General features: G+C 36.7%; 1 protein-coding gene across 5 annotated transcripts in view; it reads right to left on the bottom strand.

Moving 5' to 3' along the window:
* Window positions 1–656: 656 nt before the first annotated feature.
* The window catches only part of LOC131901890 (POTE ankyrin domain family member A-like), a 60,036-nt gene continuing 41,715 nt past the window's right edge, over window positions 657–18,977 (bottom strand). For 3 of the 5 annotated variants that reach the window (XM_059252956.1, XM_059252953.1, XM_059252954.1), the window contains exons 14-22: window positions 17,733–17,761; window positions 17,582–17,642; window positions 16,120–16,148; window positions 15,970–16,030; window positions 14,255–14,349; window positions 6,855–6,960; window positions 6,246–6,322; window positions 2,088–2,186; window positions 657–1,146 (exon numbers count right to left, since the gene is read on the bottom strand). In XM_059252956.1, the coding sequence (XP_059108939.1) occupies window positions 2,112–2,186; window positions 6,246–6,322; window positions 6,855–6,960; window positions 14,255–14,349; window positions 15,970–16,030; window positions 16,120–16,148; window positions 17,582–17,642; window positions 17,733–17,761 (533 nt within the window). In that variant the 3' untranslated portion in view covers window positions 657–1,146; window positions 2,088–2,111. Of the gene's footprint in view, window positions 1,201–2,087; window positions 2,187–6,245; window positions 6,323–6,854; window positions 6,961–14,254; window positions 14,350–15,969; window positions 16,031–16,119; window positions 16,149–17,581; window positions 17,643–17,732; window positions 17,762–18,977 lie in introns of those variants that run through there. The other 2 variants (XM_059252955.1, XR_009376931.1) reach the window with 2 other exon arrangements.

Here is an 18,977-nt window from a genome sequence, read left to right as displayed (position 1 = left end):
GTATGTAAAATAAACAAAATATTTAATGAAAAAAAAGCAAAAAACAAAGTAACAAGAGAGGGACCAATATTTGCTGATTGCCTTGTATGGGACACTCAACAGTCAACAGAAAAGGCTTCAGTAGGTTTTATTTTACCCAGAATCACTGGAATGGCAGTAAAAAAGACATTGCAAAAGCAATTAGGATAGCTACTATACATAAAAGGAAGAAGTGTCAGAAAGGGTGTGAGAAATTGTAACCTTTGTGCATTGCTGATAGGTATGGAGAGTGATGTAGGAGCTGGGGGATACAGTATGGCGCCTCCTCACAAACCTAAATGGGGAATTACCATATGATTTTTTTATACATATTTATATTTACTTCACATCTATATTTATTCCCCAAAGAATTTCATTTCAGGCCTCAGATACTCATGTACTTCTGAGAAAACACACTTCTGCATTGCTCATTATAATTGCAAGATACCAAGAAGAAATCCATTCATGGGTAAAAGAATAAACAATAGATAAACTAAAAAAACTAAAACAGTGCTCATTTACATAAAGAAGGTATGGATGAACCATCAATGACCATCATCAAATACTGTATAGCTGCATTAGTAACTAGAAGAGCTAAAGGGAAATATAGCAATCAAATGGACTCGAACAACTTTGAATGGGTAATTAAATTATTATTTAATTATTATTAATTATTAATTATTCAATAACTTTGTACATTCAAAAATGATATCTTCTAAAAATATATTACAAAGCACATAAACATATATACATATAAACATATATACATATATACATATATACACATATACATAAACTATTTACATCAAGGGAAGGAAGGTAAATATAAAATAAACACTGAAGATAGCATAGCATATTAACATAATATAACATAATCTAATAAAACAAGATAAACATATGGAAATAAAAACTGAAGATAATATAATAGTGTAATATAGTATAACATAATAAAACAAAATAAATAGGTGAAAATAACACTGAAGATTATGTAATATTATTCTAAAACATAAAATAAAAATATGCTTTTTTTTGAAGCAATTATTGGCGAAGAGACAGATTTTCTCCTGAGTTGTCTTATTGTGGATGGTCGGAGAAGTTGTCAGGCAATTGTCGAGGCTTGTCCAAGTTCTAGGATGAGAATAATTCATTTTAAATGCACAGTGTTCTCTTCTGCTTTATAAACTATATGGTGAAAAGAGCTAGTTAGAGCATTCATAAAATGCATTTCTAGAACATGTGTGCCAACAGAGACGTTTTTGTAAAGTTCACCTTTCATCCATCATGAACATTCCATTGAATACTTCACTTTCACGACAGATCGATATGCTCTATGACATTTGTGAACCTTAATGCTAACACCTAACTCTAACCTTAAATCTACTCTAACTATATAACAGGAAGCCTAATCGTAAAACTCAACCGAGCCTTAAACTCTAAATTGGGTCCTAACTCTAGTATGTAACAACAGTGAGGAAAACATGGAAGATGGTTAGGAATACCTTTTCTTCTTATGAATGAAACCTTTGTGTTAGAAATCGATTTATGTTCTTTTTACATTTTCAACACCATACTATTCCTCTTCTAAAGAATTTATTCTCTCCCTGACCACCAGACACACTGCCCCATTTTCCTCCTCTATGTCCAGTATTTGAAACTGTTCATATTCTTTAGCTCCCAGCTTTCTCTCTTCAGCTTTATTTCCTAATATTCCTGAACATTTGAAATGTGACCAAAACATACACACACACATTCTATCTATCTATCTATCTATCTATCTATCTATCTATCTATCTATCTATCTTACTATCTATATCTATATAATCTATCTAAATAACTGTATATATATATGTATATATATATATATATATATATATATATATATATATATATGCGATTGATGACAATCTTGATTTAGCCAGTTGTTGACTCATGAGATAATCATTCCACTGACAGTTAACTCTTTTTATCCCCCATGCTGCACTGAAATACTTATACTCCTGAGCTGGAAAACTGAGTATATATTTTAGATAAACATTCTTTCTAATACATTTAAAAAATATAACTCTTACCATCACTTTTTTATGTTTTCTCTTCTATTTCTTGTAGTGGGAAGAAGAGCTCCGTTTTTTGGTGAAACATGCACAAAAGCATGCTCTTATAGCATCAATCTGAAAGAGATTATGTAAAATAAGGAGTTTTTAAACTGAAAATTAAAACAATGTCACCAAAGATTTGAACCATCCATTCAACTAAAAATGGCAACTATGGCTGATTGCATATTTTACGTACATTCACAATTTTAGAATAAGTTACAATAGTATGAGAATTAAGTACTAGGACTCCTTCAGAAAGGGAGGGACTCTGAGTTCCAGGCTTAGGCTACCTCTGATGTTCCAGAAACTCCAGAACCAGATGAAAGATTCTGACTTCCCTTTAGGACCACATAAGATACCCATGAACTTTGTCCTGGGGCCTGACTTGCATGATCTCCTACAACAACATAAGGTCCAGGGATTTTCCTCCAGAATCCCAGGCAGTATGACTTCCTACACCAAGTGAGGGACCCTGCCTTCTAGATGTTAGGCCCACTGATGAACTAGGCAAACTCCATGACCAGTTGAGAGGCTCTCACTGCTTTGATTCAACCTATGTATTCTGCTCAGGACCATTCCCACAGGTGACTATGTTTCACCTGCCAGGCACCACCTGTATTGACACATGAACCCTGCTCTAGGCTTAAACAGAGGCTGACTCCCAGAAGAAGGATATCCTTCAAATCACAAACATATTTAAAAATCTCCTTTGAATGTAATTCTAAAATCTAAAAGAAATGGATGTATTTCTAGATTCATTGTATGTAATGAAATTAAGTCAGGAGGAATGATATATATATATATATATATATATATATATATATATATATATATATGCACTATTGAGATTGAAGAAGGAACAAAATACTTTTCAACTAAAAACTGACCAGGACCAGATGGAGTATTTGAAGAATTTTACTGAATACCAAAGAAAAATGAATATCATTGCTACTCAGATCATTTCATGAAATAGTAAAACAAAGGATTTCTCCGAAATTTTTATGATGCCAGTAATACCTTGATACCCAAACTAGAGAAAGATTCATACGAAAAGAATTAAAACCACAGACTGATTTTCATGATGAGAACAGATACAAAACTTCTAAATGTGAGATTGACAAGCTGGGGTTTGAGAAATGCCCCAGCATTGACAAGCAATGCCTATTCTTCCAGAGGACCCACTTTCAATGCCCAGCATCCACACCATATCTCACAGCTGTCTGCAACTCCAGTTCCAGGGAATTGGATGCTCTTTTCTGGCCTCTGAGTATACCAAGCACACATATCATGCACAAGAATACATGTAGGCAAATAACCATATATATAAAATTAAAAATGATATTGGCAAAGAGAATTTAAGACCATAACAAAAAGATTATCCATGATGGCCCTTTTGGTTTCATCCAAGAATGCAGGGTAAGAAAAATGTATGTAAATCAATCAATACAACAAATCAAATAAATGGAATAAAGAAATTCACATGATCATCCCAATATATGCATGAACGACCACTAACACAATTGAACATTTGGACCTTAATGATAAAAGTCAGGAGAGGCTAGGTATGGGTAGAGAATATGTCACAATTATACAAGCAATAAACAACAAGCCTACCATCTACATATTCTAAAATGGAGAAAAAATATTAATCTAACCATAATGATGAGAAAAAAAGGCAATCATTGTTCACTGTCTCTATTCTTTTTAATAAAGAGCTGAAGTTCTAGACAGACCCAATAAGGTAAGAAGGATATTAAAGCATACAAAGTGTGAGAGAACTCAGAATGCCCCTACTTAAGGATGGTAGGATTTTATCAGCTGTAAAAGGGTTGAGGCTCCACAAAAAGTCTTTCAGCTGATAAACACTACAACAAATTAACATTTCACAAATTTAACACCAAATTCAGTGATAACAAACTGAATAAAAAAAATCAATGAAAGAATCCCACTCACCTGCCCTAGGATATAGAATCAACCTTGATAGCCATCAGCAGATGAATGGATAGGGAAAATGTGGTATATACACACAATGGAATATTACTCAATAAAGAAAAATAAAATAGTAAAAATTGCAAGTAAATTAATAGAACTAGAAGAAGTTTTACTCAATGAGGACAGCTAGGATTAAAAAAGCAAATGTGATATGCTGCCCTCATGTGTAGATATTAGACTTTTGTATGTTCAAATAGGATTACACGAGGAAACCTAGAAATTAGACGTGGTCTATTATAGATGGACCCATTGAAAGGGAGGTAGTAAAATATATGTAAAATTAAGTCAGAGAAGGAGAATACTGGATGTTGACAGTTTCAATCACGGAAGGATTGGAGGATAAAGGACAGAATGATGAGTGCCAAATAAAAATGAAGGTCTATGAATAAAGCCTTATAGGAACCAAGATCTTGCAAATTAAGTAAAATATAATTTAAGGGGAGGTAGAACACAGGTGACAAGAAATAACACTGGAGCGATAAGTACTCTGGGCTAAGGTTTAAGTGGCAATGAAGGTAGAAGAGTAAGTCAGAGCAGGGACTAAGGTGTAACTGAACATAAACTAAGGCTGTATGAAGGCTTGTGGAAGCAACTACTTGGTCAAATAGTTTAAAAGACATACTAAAAAGAGTTAGTTCAGAGGTACCTGGAATGTGTTGACTTATCTCATAAGACATGAAATTTATATTGAAACTCCAAAACAAGGGATAGCATACCTCCCTTTGAGTTGTCTGTCAAGTAGGCCTCCATGTCATCTCAAATAACAATCTATTTCTACACATTCTGGTTGTTTGTCATAACTAAATGGTAAGACTCTTTGTTGAAGATACCACACAGTCTGGTTGCAGGGCATTTAGAATTCAATCCCTAGCAGACAAGGAATTTCTGCCTTTCATCATAATAAAAGTTGTAATTCCAGCCACTGGTCATGAAATACATCAAGAGTCTATCCAGTCTTGGACCTTTCCTATGACAACAGTGACCAGCCAGGCAAGCTGTCCACAATGGTTGTGTGGTAGTTATGTAAATAACCAACCTTGTTAGGAATGGATGGGAGACCTGCACCAAGCAATGGATTAAATGTCTGATGCTGTAAACCTTGTCAAAAGCTTATGTCTGGAATAGTCATAAGCTAGTTCAGGAGAATTAACTAGTGCTATTATTATTTACATTTATACTCATAGGTTTGTTCTGCTCTCATTGTTGGTCATATGATATTTTTTTCAGAGGGTAATGGTTAATGTTAATATTAACTAGTTAACATGATAAGGATAAGCCAGTGTGAAGGTTCATCTGCAGATGGGTCATTTGCATTGACCTTCCACTACTGAAAGCTCAAGAAACAATGAGGAAGAATGGTCTGAAAACAATGTAAGAGTTTGAAGTACACTGAAATGTTCTTTTGGGGACATGGCATAACGGATGCACAGATCAACTCAGAACAGTTGTGTCTTATACTAGACTTGCACAAGCTCAAGCCAGTCAAGATGCCAGCATGAGTGAGGAAACATCTCTCAAGGCCCCAGCACTAGATGAGGAGCAATTGGCCATGGCTGGTTGTGAAAGGAGGAGATTAATTTATCTGTGGGCTGTGGCTTAGGACAGATTGCTCATGTCCCAGAAAGTGTCTTCACACACATTCACAGATGGTCAGCCCTACTTGGACTCAGTGGGCTATTAATAGTAATTTTAAGAGCCAGGCAGTGGTGGCACACACCTTTAATCCCAGCACTCAGGAGGCAGAGACAGGCGGATCTCTGTGAGTTCGAGGCCAGCCTGGTTTACAGAGCAAGTTCCAGGATAGGTGCAAAGCTACACAGAGAAACACTGTCTCAGAAAACAAAAACAAAAGTTAATTTTAGGAGACATTAAGCAAAGAAGAGGAAGAAGAAGAAGAAGAAGAAGGAGGAGGAGGAGGAGGAGGAGGAGGAGGAGGAGGAGGAGGAGTAGTTCCACCAGCACAAGATGGAAGGAGTCAGTGGTGAATGTAGTTTTCAAAGAATAAATAATAAGAATACTTAAAAAAAATTACGTTCTATGTATTAATTCTAGAAGACATACTAAATTTAACCTTATTTGGCCTATGGAACATTACTGTGGAAACAGCATAAATGTGCAATGTAAACTGAAGTATATACTTACAAATGGCCGCTTAGTTTTTCTAGCACTGTGCTGCTTCTGCTCTTCTGAGGCATGCTCTTGGTCTTCCATGACAGATGCTGTTAAGAAGCACACATATTTCACTAAGCAAAGTACAATGAACATTTAGGGGAAAAGCTGTCCATTGCTATAATGAAGGCACATTAGGGATGATAAAATATTTATTTTCGTTTTCCCAAGCAATAGTTTGAATTAATTATAAACTGCAGTGGAAATATTTAAATTTTCTTCTCTGCTTAATAAAGGATCTCTCTCCAAAACATGTGTCTGGGTGTGGTTTTTCTCTGAACAGAGGTTTAGGAAGCAGCCCCCACTGAATGGGAGTTCCCTTCACTTATATATTCAGATTGATCTCATATATTTCTGAAGATAAAGCAAATGAAATATGGACACCTGAGAGGTGGGAGCAAGGACTCTGTCTTTGACAAACAAAATCTTATCTGTTGCTCAGATTTGATAATGTGTGTGTTATTACCATTCTACTAATCCTTTTGCTTCCTATATGTGTAGTTGTCTGTCTATTACAGATAGTGTTCTGTTCTATACACAATCATTCTATAGAACAAATATATTTTAAAATGTAGTACTTACTTCTCTCCTGATGCATTATTACATTTTTTTCTGCATCATTGTCCATTTTGGATGAGTTGGGACCTGTTGTAGAAGATTCCTGTGGTCCATTAGGGTCAGACACACTCTATCAAAAGGCGTATTGGTAACATATGTTAGAAAGGTCTTATTTGATTTCTAAGAACATACTTGAATTCCTAATTTTATGACACGTGTACTTGAAATTCTATGTAGTGTATATTGAAGACAAAGACATTTTAATAGCAAATCTATTGCGCACAGTAAAGTTTAAATCTATCCTTCATTTTTCATGGCACTTCACTATGTAAGAGGTACAAAGAAAAAAGGAAACACATTCAGAGGATTTGACCTGATGCACAATATTAACAAAACAAAAGCAACTACTTTTATATAAGAACTGTTAATGCTATTTATATTCCCAAATGAATTTGGAGATATTTATAAAATAAAGAATTGCCTACCCTATTATCAGGAAAATTTCTTTGGACAGTGTGGTACTTTGAATGCAAATGGGCCCCATAAGCTTATAGGAAGTGTCACTATCAGAAGGTTTGGCCTTGTTGGAGGTGGTGTGACCTTGTTGGGGGAAGTTTGTCTCTGTGGGGGCCATTTGAGGTCTCCTGTGCTCAAGTTACACCCAGAGTAGACACAGGCTCTTTTACTGCTTGCTGATCAGGATGAGAACTCTCAGCTCCTTATCCAGGACCATGTCTGCCTGCATGCTGCCATGTCCCACCATGATGATGGTGGACAAAACCTGTGAAACAGGAATCCATCCCAATGAAATGTTTCCCTAATAGGAGTAGCCATGGTCATGGTATCTCTTCCCAGCAATAGAAACCATAACTAATGCAAACAGTATTGATTTCTATTCTCCTATTTCTCTCCCTTTAATTTTGTTCTCCTGATTTATTGCTCCAGCTAATAGATTGAGCACAACATTGAAAAGGATTCAAGATGATAGACAAACCTGTCTCTTATCACCTCAATGCACTCATGTTTTCTTCCATTGAGGATGATGTTGGCTCTGAGTTTCTCCTTATATAATTGTTATTGTGTTGAGGTATTGTCCTTCTTGTCTTACACTCTCTGGACTGTTATCATGATGGTATATTGGATTTTGGCAAGGGCCTTATCTAAATGTATTGAGAAGTTTAGGTGACTTTTTGTCTAAGTCTGTTTCTGTGCTTTGTTAAATCTGTTGACTTGTGTATTTCAAACCATCTCTGCATCTCTGAGATAAAAACAACTTGTTCATGGTGGATCATTGTACCTAGAGTTTTTCTGCCTAGCCCACAGTCAGGACAAATCTCTCTCACCTGCCAGTCATACAGATGCTAAGACCCAACCAAGTAAACACAGAGACTTATGTTGCTTACAAACTGTATGGCCATACCAGGCTTCTTGCTAACTGTCTTACAGCTTAAATTAATCCATTTCTATAAATCTATACCTTGCCACATGGCTCATGGCTTACCGGCATCTTCACATGCTGTTTGCCATCGTGGCGGCTGGCAGTGTCTCTGACTCAGCCTTACCAACCAATCAGAGCAACACATTTGCCATACAGAACATCCCATAGCACTTCCCCTTTTCTTTCTTTTTTTTTTCAAAAAGGGAGGTTTTAACCTTAACAAAATAAAATTACATATATTTTGGGAATTTGGGTGTAGCTTCTCTTACTACTTCCTGCTGGAGGGGGCACTGTATCTTATGGGGACACAAAGAAAATTTTAGGATTATGGAATAGCCCATGATGGTGTATCGTCTGAGCCAGTTGCCTTCAAACCATTCTGGATGTTGGATCATTTGGGCCATGGTGTCATCGGAGACCTTTCAGGGGGTCTTGGCTGGTCAAACCTGATATATCTTAATCTGAAACAAATCCATAGCCTCTGGCTTTCTGTGGGAACAAAAGCAGAGCCTCCTTTCCAAAGCAACACATCCTTACATCCAAATTTTGAAGTCAAGGTATCTTTAAAATATACATATTGGTTTAACTCAACATCTTTTACAATCAAATGTTTTTCTGCAGTTAAAAATCCCAAAGACAACACAATCCAGATTCTCTGTGTAATATTCATCTTTACGTGGCTTATTTTTTATATTAATTTTATTGTCTCTTTAAAGACTTTATTTTTTAAAACTATGTATTTGTTTCTATAACTGTATATATCACCTTTTTTGTCTCTTTCAAGCCTAAGTATATTTTACACACATTGTAAACTATTACATCTGAATCTGTCTTATTGTGAATCTATTGCTTTAAACTGCAGCATTTGTAAGACTGAAACAGTGCTAAATGGCTGCTGGCTCTGCCCACCTCAGTTTCCCAACATGGTGGTGGTACATTTACCGCCAGCTCTGGGAGCTATCGTGGTTCTCTACTTTCATCCAAGCAGCGTGTAGCCCAGAAACCTCTTTTTTTGTTTTGTACTAGCAAAGGCTAAATCCACCATGCAGCTTAGTGTGCCACTTGCAGAGGCCTCATTCCTGCCATACTGCAGGTCGAGTGCGCATGTCAGGAACCCACAAGTAGCTCAAACGGGCAGGTGCTGCTCATTTAAGAGAGACTATTAGGAAGCTATTTTTAGCTCCGTTTTAGAATCTTTTCTCAGGTTTTAGGTGGAAACTCTTGCCAACTTGTTGGGCGCCATTTGTAGCTAGAGTTTTCCTGCCTGGCCCACAGTCAGGACAAATCTGTCTCACCTGCCAGTCCCACTGCCGCTCAGACCCAACCAAGTAAACACAGAGACTTATATTGCTTACAAACTGTATGGCCATACCAGGCTTCTTGCTAACTGTTCTTACAGCTTAAATTAATCCATTTCTATAAATCTATACCTTGCCACGTGGCTCATGGCTTACTGGCATCTTCACATGCTGTTTGTCATCGTGGCGGCTGGCAGTGTCTCTGACTCAGCCTTCCACTTCCCAGCTTTATTCTCCTCCTTGTCCTGCCTATACTTCCTCCTGCCTGACTACTGGCCAATCAGTGTTTTATTTAGCAACCAATCAGAGCAACACATTTGCCATGCAGAACATCCCACAGCAGATCATCATTTTGGTGTGTGTCTATTTTAGCTTTGAAAGTTATTTTATTGAGTATTTTTCAATCTCTATTCAAAGGCTCTTGTAAATTCTGTTGGTTGCTCTCCTGATCTGTAATATCCAGGGCTTAATATCACAGCATATAGTAAATATTCACTACATGTGAATTACAACTTTTTGGTTTTATTTTAAATTTATTTATTTATTTCACATCCCAACCACAGCTTTCCACCCCACCTCTACTTCTTGTGTCTCTCCCTACACTGTCCCCCATGCACTACTCAGTTTCTATTCATAAAAAGGCAGGCTTCCCATGAATATCAACAAAACATGGCATCACAAGTTCCAGTAAGACTAAGCACAAATGCTTGCTTTAAGGCTGGGCAAGGGACCCAAGTATGAAGAATAGATCCCTAAAGCCAGCAAAACAATTAGAGAAAAGTTCTGCTTTCACTTTTAAGAGTACTACAAGAAGGAAGATCTACCCAACTGCCACTTATATGCAGAGGGCCTAGGTCAGTCCATGAAGGCACTCTGGATGTCATTTCAGTCTCAATGAGCTCCTATGAGGCCAGGTTAGTGGATTCTGTGGGTTTTCATGTGATGTCCTTGACCCCTCTGACTCCTATAATCCCTCCTCCCATTATTCAGCAGGATTCCCCCAGGCTAGGCCTAAATTTTGGCTGCAGGTCTCTGTATCTGTTTCCTTCAGGTGTTGGGTGAAGCCTGTCTGATGACAATTGAGCTAGGGCACAATCAAGTTTGTATTCTGGTTCTGGGTACCTCACTCAAGATGATTTTTTCCAGTTCCACACATTTGCCTGCAAATTTCTTTCCTTTTTCTTTTTTTGGTTTGATTTTGGTTTTTGTTTGTTTTCGATTCTTTTATTTATTTGTTTGATGTTTGTTTGTTTTACATCCTAACCACAGTTTCTGCTCTCTCTTCACCTGCCTTTCAGTCCCTCACCTCCATTCACTTTCTGTTCCCACCCCCCCATCAACTCCTCCTCTCTTTCGTTTAAGAAAGGGCAAATTTTCCATGAGTATCAACAAAGCATTGCATATCAACATGACATGCCAGTTTAATGATGTCAGTTTTTTAACAGATGAGTAATACTCCATTATGTAAATGTACCACATTTTCTATATCTTTTCTTGTGTTCTTGGACATCTAGCTTGTATTGAGGTCTGGTCTGTTATGAAAAAATAACTCTGATCACAGTTGTGTAAGAGTCCTTGTGGTATGATTAAGTGTGCCTTGGAATATACCCAAGATTGTTATAGCTGCGTCTGGAGGTAGATAGATTCTCAATTTTTTGAGAAATCTCCATAGTGATGTCCAAAGTGGTTGTACAAGTTTCCACTTCCACCACCAAGAGAGAAGTGTTCCTGTTGCTCCACATCCTTTCCATCACGAGCTGTCACTTTGGTTTTAGGTCTTAGCCATCTTGATAGGTGTAAGATGGACTCTATTGTAACTGTTTCTTGGCCATTTGAGATTCTTCTACAGAGAATTCTCTGATTAGATCTGTGTCCTGTTTTTAATTGAGTTATTTGGTTTATTGATGTGTAATTTCCTGAGTGTTTGTTTATATATTTTGGAACTATTTTCTCTTTTAGAAGTGAGGTTGGTGAAGATCTTATCTCATTCTGTAGGCTGTCATTTTTTTACCACTGATGGTGCCCTTTGCCTTAGAAAAGATTTTCAGTTTCTTGAGGCTCCATTTGTTAATTATTGACCTTTGTGTCTGCTCTACTGGTATTCTATTCAAAAAGTTGTCTCATGTGCCAATGGATTCAAGATTATTTCCCAATTTCTCTTTTATCAGGTTCAGTGTAACTAGATTTATGTTGAGGTCTTTGATCCACCTGGACTTGAGTTTTGTGCAGGATGATACATAGGAATCTATTTGCATTCTTCTACATGTCAACATTCAGTTATAGCAGCACCATTTGTTGAAGATGCTTTCTTTTTTCCATTGTATTATTTTGGCTTCTTGGTTGAAATTCAATATCCATACATTTATGGATTTACCACTGAGTCTTTGAGTCCATTCCAATCAAATACTGGAGCTAAAAGACATTATGACTCACATGGACCCAACAGATCTCCTGAGACCATTTCATCCAAACACAAATGAAGACATTTCTCAGCACCTCATGGAACACTCTCCAAATTGACAACATATTCAGTCACAAAGCAAGTTTTGTCAGATACAAATAAATTGAAACACACTCCCTGCATCCTATCAAACCACATGGATTAAAGTTGAATTTCAACAACAACAGAAACAAGAGAAAGTCTAAAAATTCATGGAAACAGAACAACTCTCCAGTGAATTACCACTGGGTCAAGGCAGAGATAAGAAAGAAATTAAAGACTTCCTCAAATTCAATAAAAGTTAATGCACAACATATTCACATGTATGGAACACATTGCACGGGTTGTTAAAAGGAAAGTTCATAGCACCAACTGCCTTCATAATGAATTTTGAGAGATCTCATTTTAGAGACTTAAGAGAACACCTGAAAGCTCTGCAACAAGCACACCAAGAGGAGTAGACTGCAGGAAATAACTGAACTGAGGGCACAAACCAATAAAATAGGAAGAACTTATCTAATGAATTCAATTTAGAGGATAGCACTTTCACACCATCCATTACAGAAACAGACTCAAGGACAAATAGCACATGATTATGTCATTAGATACAGAAAGGGTCTTTGACAATATTGATTGTCACTTTATGATAAAAATCTCAGAGTCTATTAATGAAAAGGACATATTTCTGCATAATAAAGCCGATGAAAAGCAAACACACAACTAACATATTGTTAACACTCAAATCATTCCTTCTGAAATCAGGAACCTGACAAGGATGACCACGCTTCCTCCTTCTGTTCAATATAGTACTAGAAGTCTTAACTAGAAGAGTAAGACAAGACAAGATACATGAAAGAAACCAAGAGGTGAAAATATTTTCATTTGTAATAATATGATTCTATAAAAAAACATATTTTGCCCAGAAAACTCCAATGGCTGATAAATACATTTAGCAAAGTAACAGGTTTTAATCTGAGCCTCCAAATCAGTAGCCTACCTAAAAATACTGCACATACTGAGAATAAAATCAAGAAAACCATGCTATTCCAAATAATCTCAAAGTGTAATGAATTAGGATAAATGTCACCAAAAAGTGAAACTTCAACAATGAAAGCAGTAAGAAAGTGAAAATAAGAAACTGAAGATATTTCGATAACTTGCAAAGACCTTCTGTGATCATTATTGTAGGGTTAATATTGTGAAACTGGTCATCCTAATAAAAGCGATATATGAACACCACATGGTCCACATAAAATTTCCAGTTCAATGTTCATAGAAAATGAAAAAGAAATTTTAAATCCCAAACGGAAACCCAAAAGACCAAGAATAGCTGAAACAATTTTGAACCATGAAACAAAAACAAAGCAAACTAAAAAGAACAAAAACAAAAACTTATGGAAGCATCACCATTCCAGATTTCAAGTTACGATAACCAATTGAAGTAATAAATAGAGTATGGCAGTGGTCCCCAAACAAACATTGATTGGTGGTAGAAAACTAATGACCCACATATAAGCCCACAGTCCTGCAGTCTCTTAATTTTTGTAAAAGAGGCCAACGATTCACATTGTAGAAAACAAATGGTGCCAGTCACATTGGACAGATTGGACTATAGGTGGATGAATGAAGTTAGAGCCTTATCTCTCACCCTGCATAAAACTCAGCTTCCAATGATCCAGGTATCTCAACACAAGGCCCAAATGTTACAGATTAATGATTAATTCTTTGGTATAGCTAAATACTTTCTGAGCAGGTCACTGGTACAGACACTATAAACAAGTAATTACCAAAGTAATAAATGGGATCCCATGAAACTAAAAATCTTCTGTGCAGCAAAGGACACCATAAAGTGATTGACAAGGCAGCATGGAAGAATGGTTAAAAATCTTTACACATTGTACACATGAGAGAGGGTATGTAGAATATAAAGAATGCATTGTTACTTCAAAAACCAATCCATGATATTCACATTGAGTCTTGTCTTTACGCTGGTGTGTAAATACATTAAAAATAGAGCAATTACAATTATCAGAAACTTACTTACTATACATCAAAGGAAATATTTAGCAATGTCATGGCATTCTAAGAATACTTTGTAATTAAGAATAGATTAAATGTTTTCATTGTATTACTCGATTATTAATTTTTTGACTGAATAACGTGGTTTAAAATGTAGCATGTGAGTCTATGGCAAAGTCATTGAAGCAAACAATAGGAAATGAGAAATTTAAATTTAAATTTTACGTACAAATTCTTGATTTTCTGCACTCTTATCAAAACTTCTCTCATTTTCCACTTTAAATTCTGTTATTTCTTCTTCTAGTTCTTCTGAAAATATTATATCTTTTACATAAAAAATATGAACAACAATTAGGCAAAATAATACTCTATAAAAATAGAAATAATGTAAAGTTAGGGTTTTATTTTTTATATGTTATTTCAATTAACCACATGGTATAGGTGTATATTTACATCCTCAAGAAAACTTGTAATTGTAGACAAATCAACACTTGGACAGGTACTACATATTGGCCAGTTTTGAGTCATATACATGCTTCATATGATTTGTCAGGAAACTCATAAATGACCTATATGCTTACATCCACATATGAAGGAACTGTGGAAAATAACATTTTCATCCTGTAAACTATCCTTGCCTTGCAAGAGTAACTTAAGTAACTCACTGTTCACTTCCCCCAAATGGTACTTGGTTTACCACACATTTTTCTGTGAACAGGATAACATGCTTTTGCTCTGCACTGAAACTGCTCCTTTTTTTTTTTGGTTTTTTGAGACAGGGTTTCTCTGTGTAGCTTTGGAGCCTTTCCTGGAACTCGCTCTGTAGACCAGGCTGGTGTCGAACTCACAGAGATCTGCCTGCCTCTGCCTCCCAAGTGCTGGGATTAAAGGCACCACCGCCCGACAAATTGCTCTTTTATGACTCACTTTATCACATGGAGTCATTTTGTACTGTACATCCTTTTTTTCCCAAGAAAAATGGGTATTGCTGTAGCTACCCTAGCTTAAGATAATGCTTAAACTCTTCTTTTGGACTTCAACTTGAACCCACTTTGTTACGGTTGTATCCGTTTTTCTCCTTGACATGTAGAAACTATATTAAAGGTTATTCTAAGATCGGAAGATCTCATTTGCTTTTGTTTCCTGTTTTCTTTTAATTACTTTGTGTGATTCTGATAGGTTTTGACTTTTAAGTTTTGAAAGTAAGTAAGCCATGGCAGACATGGTTTCTTTACTGATATAAACACAGAGAGATGAGTTTCAGACAATAGAGTACAGAGAAATGAAAAGGTGTAAAAGCAAACAAGATGTGCATATAAGTAATGAGATTTTCAGTGACTGAACTGCCATATGTGAGTGTACCCTAATTTATTGAAATAGATTATAGATATGGTTTGAAAATGCCATTCCTATTCCTTGTAAATCAATTACAGTGCTCTGCAGATGGAGGAAGGCAGTGCACTATGAGTTATAAACAACACAAAAATTGATTTTCTTTTCTGAAGAGGTGGTATATTGCTGTTTGTCCAGCCCAGAACAGAATCTCTGAGCTCAACATGTCTCTGCCCTGACCTTTCAGGGAGCTTTACTATAGGTGTGCGTTTTGAGACCTAGGTGTCCAGAAATGATGTTCAAACTTTAGGGAAGTCACATTAGTCTCATGATTGACTTATAGAAGTCACTAATAAACAGGGAATTTGCACACTGGAAAGGTTAAGGTGAGTGAACCTGGGTATTAAACATTGAAGCTGTGCTTACATTTACTAATAATTCATATTGTCCTTGTGAATGTTTTTGAAGCATGTCTGCCACTAGTAAGATGGCATTGCTTATGTCAAACCCTATCATCACCATCATCAAGATATAATGGGCATCAGGAAGTCTGTGTGCATTTGAAATGTATTAAAATAAACTGATCAGAAGAATATGACATACGAAATTTACCTGGTTGAGATTGGTGTGGTAGAGACTCAGGTTTGGAGATTGGACGTGAATAATCCCTCAGCTGAATGGATTTTCAAATGAGATACTTAATTAATGTTTTGGAATTCAATAAATATTAATCATTTAATATAAATTTTAAAAGTCATTTACCTCTGAGTGAGGACATTTTTCAGCCCACACTAAAAGAAAAAGGATAAATTTATTAATCTCCTACACAATGGGAACTACAAAAGTAACTTTATATAGGCTTTGGATGGCAGTGAGTTCTTATTCCCTTCTTCCTAAATAAACACCTATTAGTTTACTGGTTAGGACAACAGCTGACAGAAATGACTGAAACATTCTAAAAGCAATCTATAGATTTAATGTAATTCTCATCAAAACTACGACATAATTAGTCAGAGAAATTGAAAAAAAAATAACCACACCATCATGAAAAAGCCTTTCAGCTCCACATAGAAATAAAAACAAATGAACAAAGAAAAAACCCTGGAGAGAGGTAAAACAAACCCCAATACAAAAACAGTTGGAGAAACCACCACCCCAGATTTCATGATTTTTACAGGTCTAGAGTAATAAAAACATCTTGGTTTTAGCATCACGGTATATGTGTTGATCAATGAAATCAAACTGAACACCAAACGTAAGTCCACACACCTATGGACACTATTTTTGATAAAGAAACTAGAAAGACACGCTGGAAAAAACCAGCTTCAATACATGGTGCTCACCAAACTTTATGGCTTCAAGAAGAATGCACAGAGAACTGTATTTCTAACCCTGAATAAAACTCAACTCCAAGTGGATCAAGGATCTCAAAATGAGACCAGAGACCCTGAGTAAGACAGAAGACAAAGTGTGTAATAGGCTTGAACTGACTGGTACAGGAAAAACACTTTCTGAATAGGACACCTGTGGCACAGGCACTAAGACCTACATTTAATAAATGGGACCACATGAAGCTAAAAGCTTCTTTATGGCAAGATATGTATACCAGTTATGGGATTTTAAATAATCACTCCATCATATGATAGTGTTATTGAAATAAATTATAGATATGAATTCTAAACACATTTCCTATTTCTTGTTACTAAATTACAGTGCAGTACAGATGAAGGTAAGATATACATTATAAATTCTAGAACAAAACAAAACTTGATTTTATTTTCTGAAGATGTGGTATACTGCTGGCTGTCCAGTGCAGAACAGAATCTCTGAGTTCACATATGTTTTTGCTTTGCCCTTTCTGGTAACTTTGGGTACAACAGGTGTTCATTCTGAGACCCAGGTATCAAGAAATCATAGACATTGGAGAAATCTCATTAGTCTCACGATTGACTTCTATAAGTAACTAATAAACAGAGAGCTTGCACACTGGAAAGGATAAGGCCTTAGATCATGAGTATTAAATATTAAAGCTGAGCTTATTTTGCAAATTTTTTATATTTCCAATGTAATATATTTTCCAGCATGTATGCCACTATCAGATGGCATTGCGTATGTCAAAGTCTACCATCACCATCATCAAGATATAATTGGCATCAGGAAGACTGTGTGCTTTTGAAATTTATTAAAATACCTTGATCAGGAGAATGTGACTTACAAAATTTACCTGCTTGAGATTGCTGTGTTTCAGACTTGGGTTTGGAAATTCGATGAGAATAATCCCTCTGCTGAATGGATTTTGAAATGAGATATTTAATCAATATTTTGGACTTCAATCAAGATGTAATTATTCAATATTACTATTAAAAAGCATTTACCTCTGGGTGTGGACATTTTTCAGCCCAAACTGAAAGAGAAAAATGTAGAGTCAGTCTCATGCACAACGAGATCACCAAAACTACCTTTATGTAGGCTTCAGATGGCAGTGAGATTTCATTCCCTTCTTTCATAATAAACTCCTATTATTTTACTGCTTAGGACAAAAACTGACATAAATATACCGAAACTTAGCAAAGCAACTTAAAGATTCAGTGCAAGAGCCATCAAAATTCTAATATAATTTGTCAGAAAAATTGAAAAAAAGAAAAACCAACCACAACAGCGTCTAAACACCTTTCAGGTTCATATGGAAATCCAAAAAATAAAAATAAAAAAATAAAAAACCAAACAAAAGAATGGAGAGACTCCACCAGCTCAGATTGTCCCCGTTCTCCTAGGCGCAGTTACAGGCCAGCAGGCAACACTCCTGCAGGCAGGTCTGATTCCCACCACCCCATCAGATCCTTTAATCACAAGTCCTACTCTGTCCCTCTAAGCCTACCCACTGCACCAAGACTGCAGCTGCTCCCTGAGACACACACTCTGCTAGCTCCAATTGAACCAAGAGGTGAATCATTGTTCTTCCAGCCAGTCACCCAGCCTCTAGGCCTTAGGCCCAGGGGCACAACCCATGCCCCCATTCCCCCACCCATTGCAGCCCCAATTTCAGGCCAGTTGGAAAGTCTCCTGCAGGCAGAACTAACTACCTCCACTCCACATAAGACTCTGTTATCTACAAGTCCCACTTGCTCTCCCAAATCCACCCATCCCCCAAGACCATAGCTGTTCCCTGAGACACAGACTTGGCTGGCTCCCATTGGACCAAGAGGTGACTTACTGTACTCCCAGCCGGTCACCCTGCTTCAGAGGCACAACCCAAGCCCCCTTACCCCCACCCATTGTAGCCCCAGTTGTAGACCAGCAGGCAAGACTCCTGTGGTGAGGTAACCCAGGCTCAGAAAGACAAACATGATATGTAATCACTCATCAGTGGATACCAGATGTAAAGAAAAAAAAATAATCAGACTACAACCCACAGCTCCAAAGAAGCTAGGAAACGAGGAGCCTAAGAGGGACACATGGATTGCCATGGGAAGGAGAAACAGAGGAGATCTCCATGAGTAAAGTGGGGATGGGGAGCAATAAAGGGGATGGGATAGAGGAAGAGAACATGAGGGGATGATGGGATGGCTGAGCTGGGAGAGGGACAGAGTGGGAGAGCAATGAAAGAGATATCTTGATAG

The sequence above is a fragment of the Peromyscus eremicus genome, unplaced genomic scaffold (genome assembly GCF_949786415.1).
Source record: "Peromyscus eremicus unplaced genomic scaffold, PerEre_H2_v1 PerEre#2#unplaced_590, whole genome shotgun sequence".
NCBI classification, from domain to species: Eukaryota; Metazoa; Chordata; class Mammalia; order Rodentia; family Cricetidae; genus Peromyscus; species Peromyscus eremicus.
The sequence above is the reverse complement of the archived record's forward strand: the minus strand, read 5'-3'. Positions and strand labels throughout refer to the sequence as shown.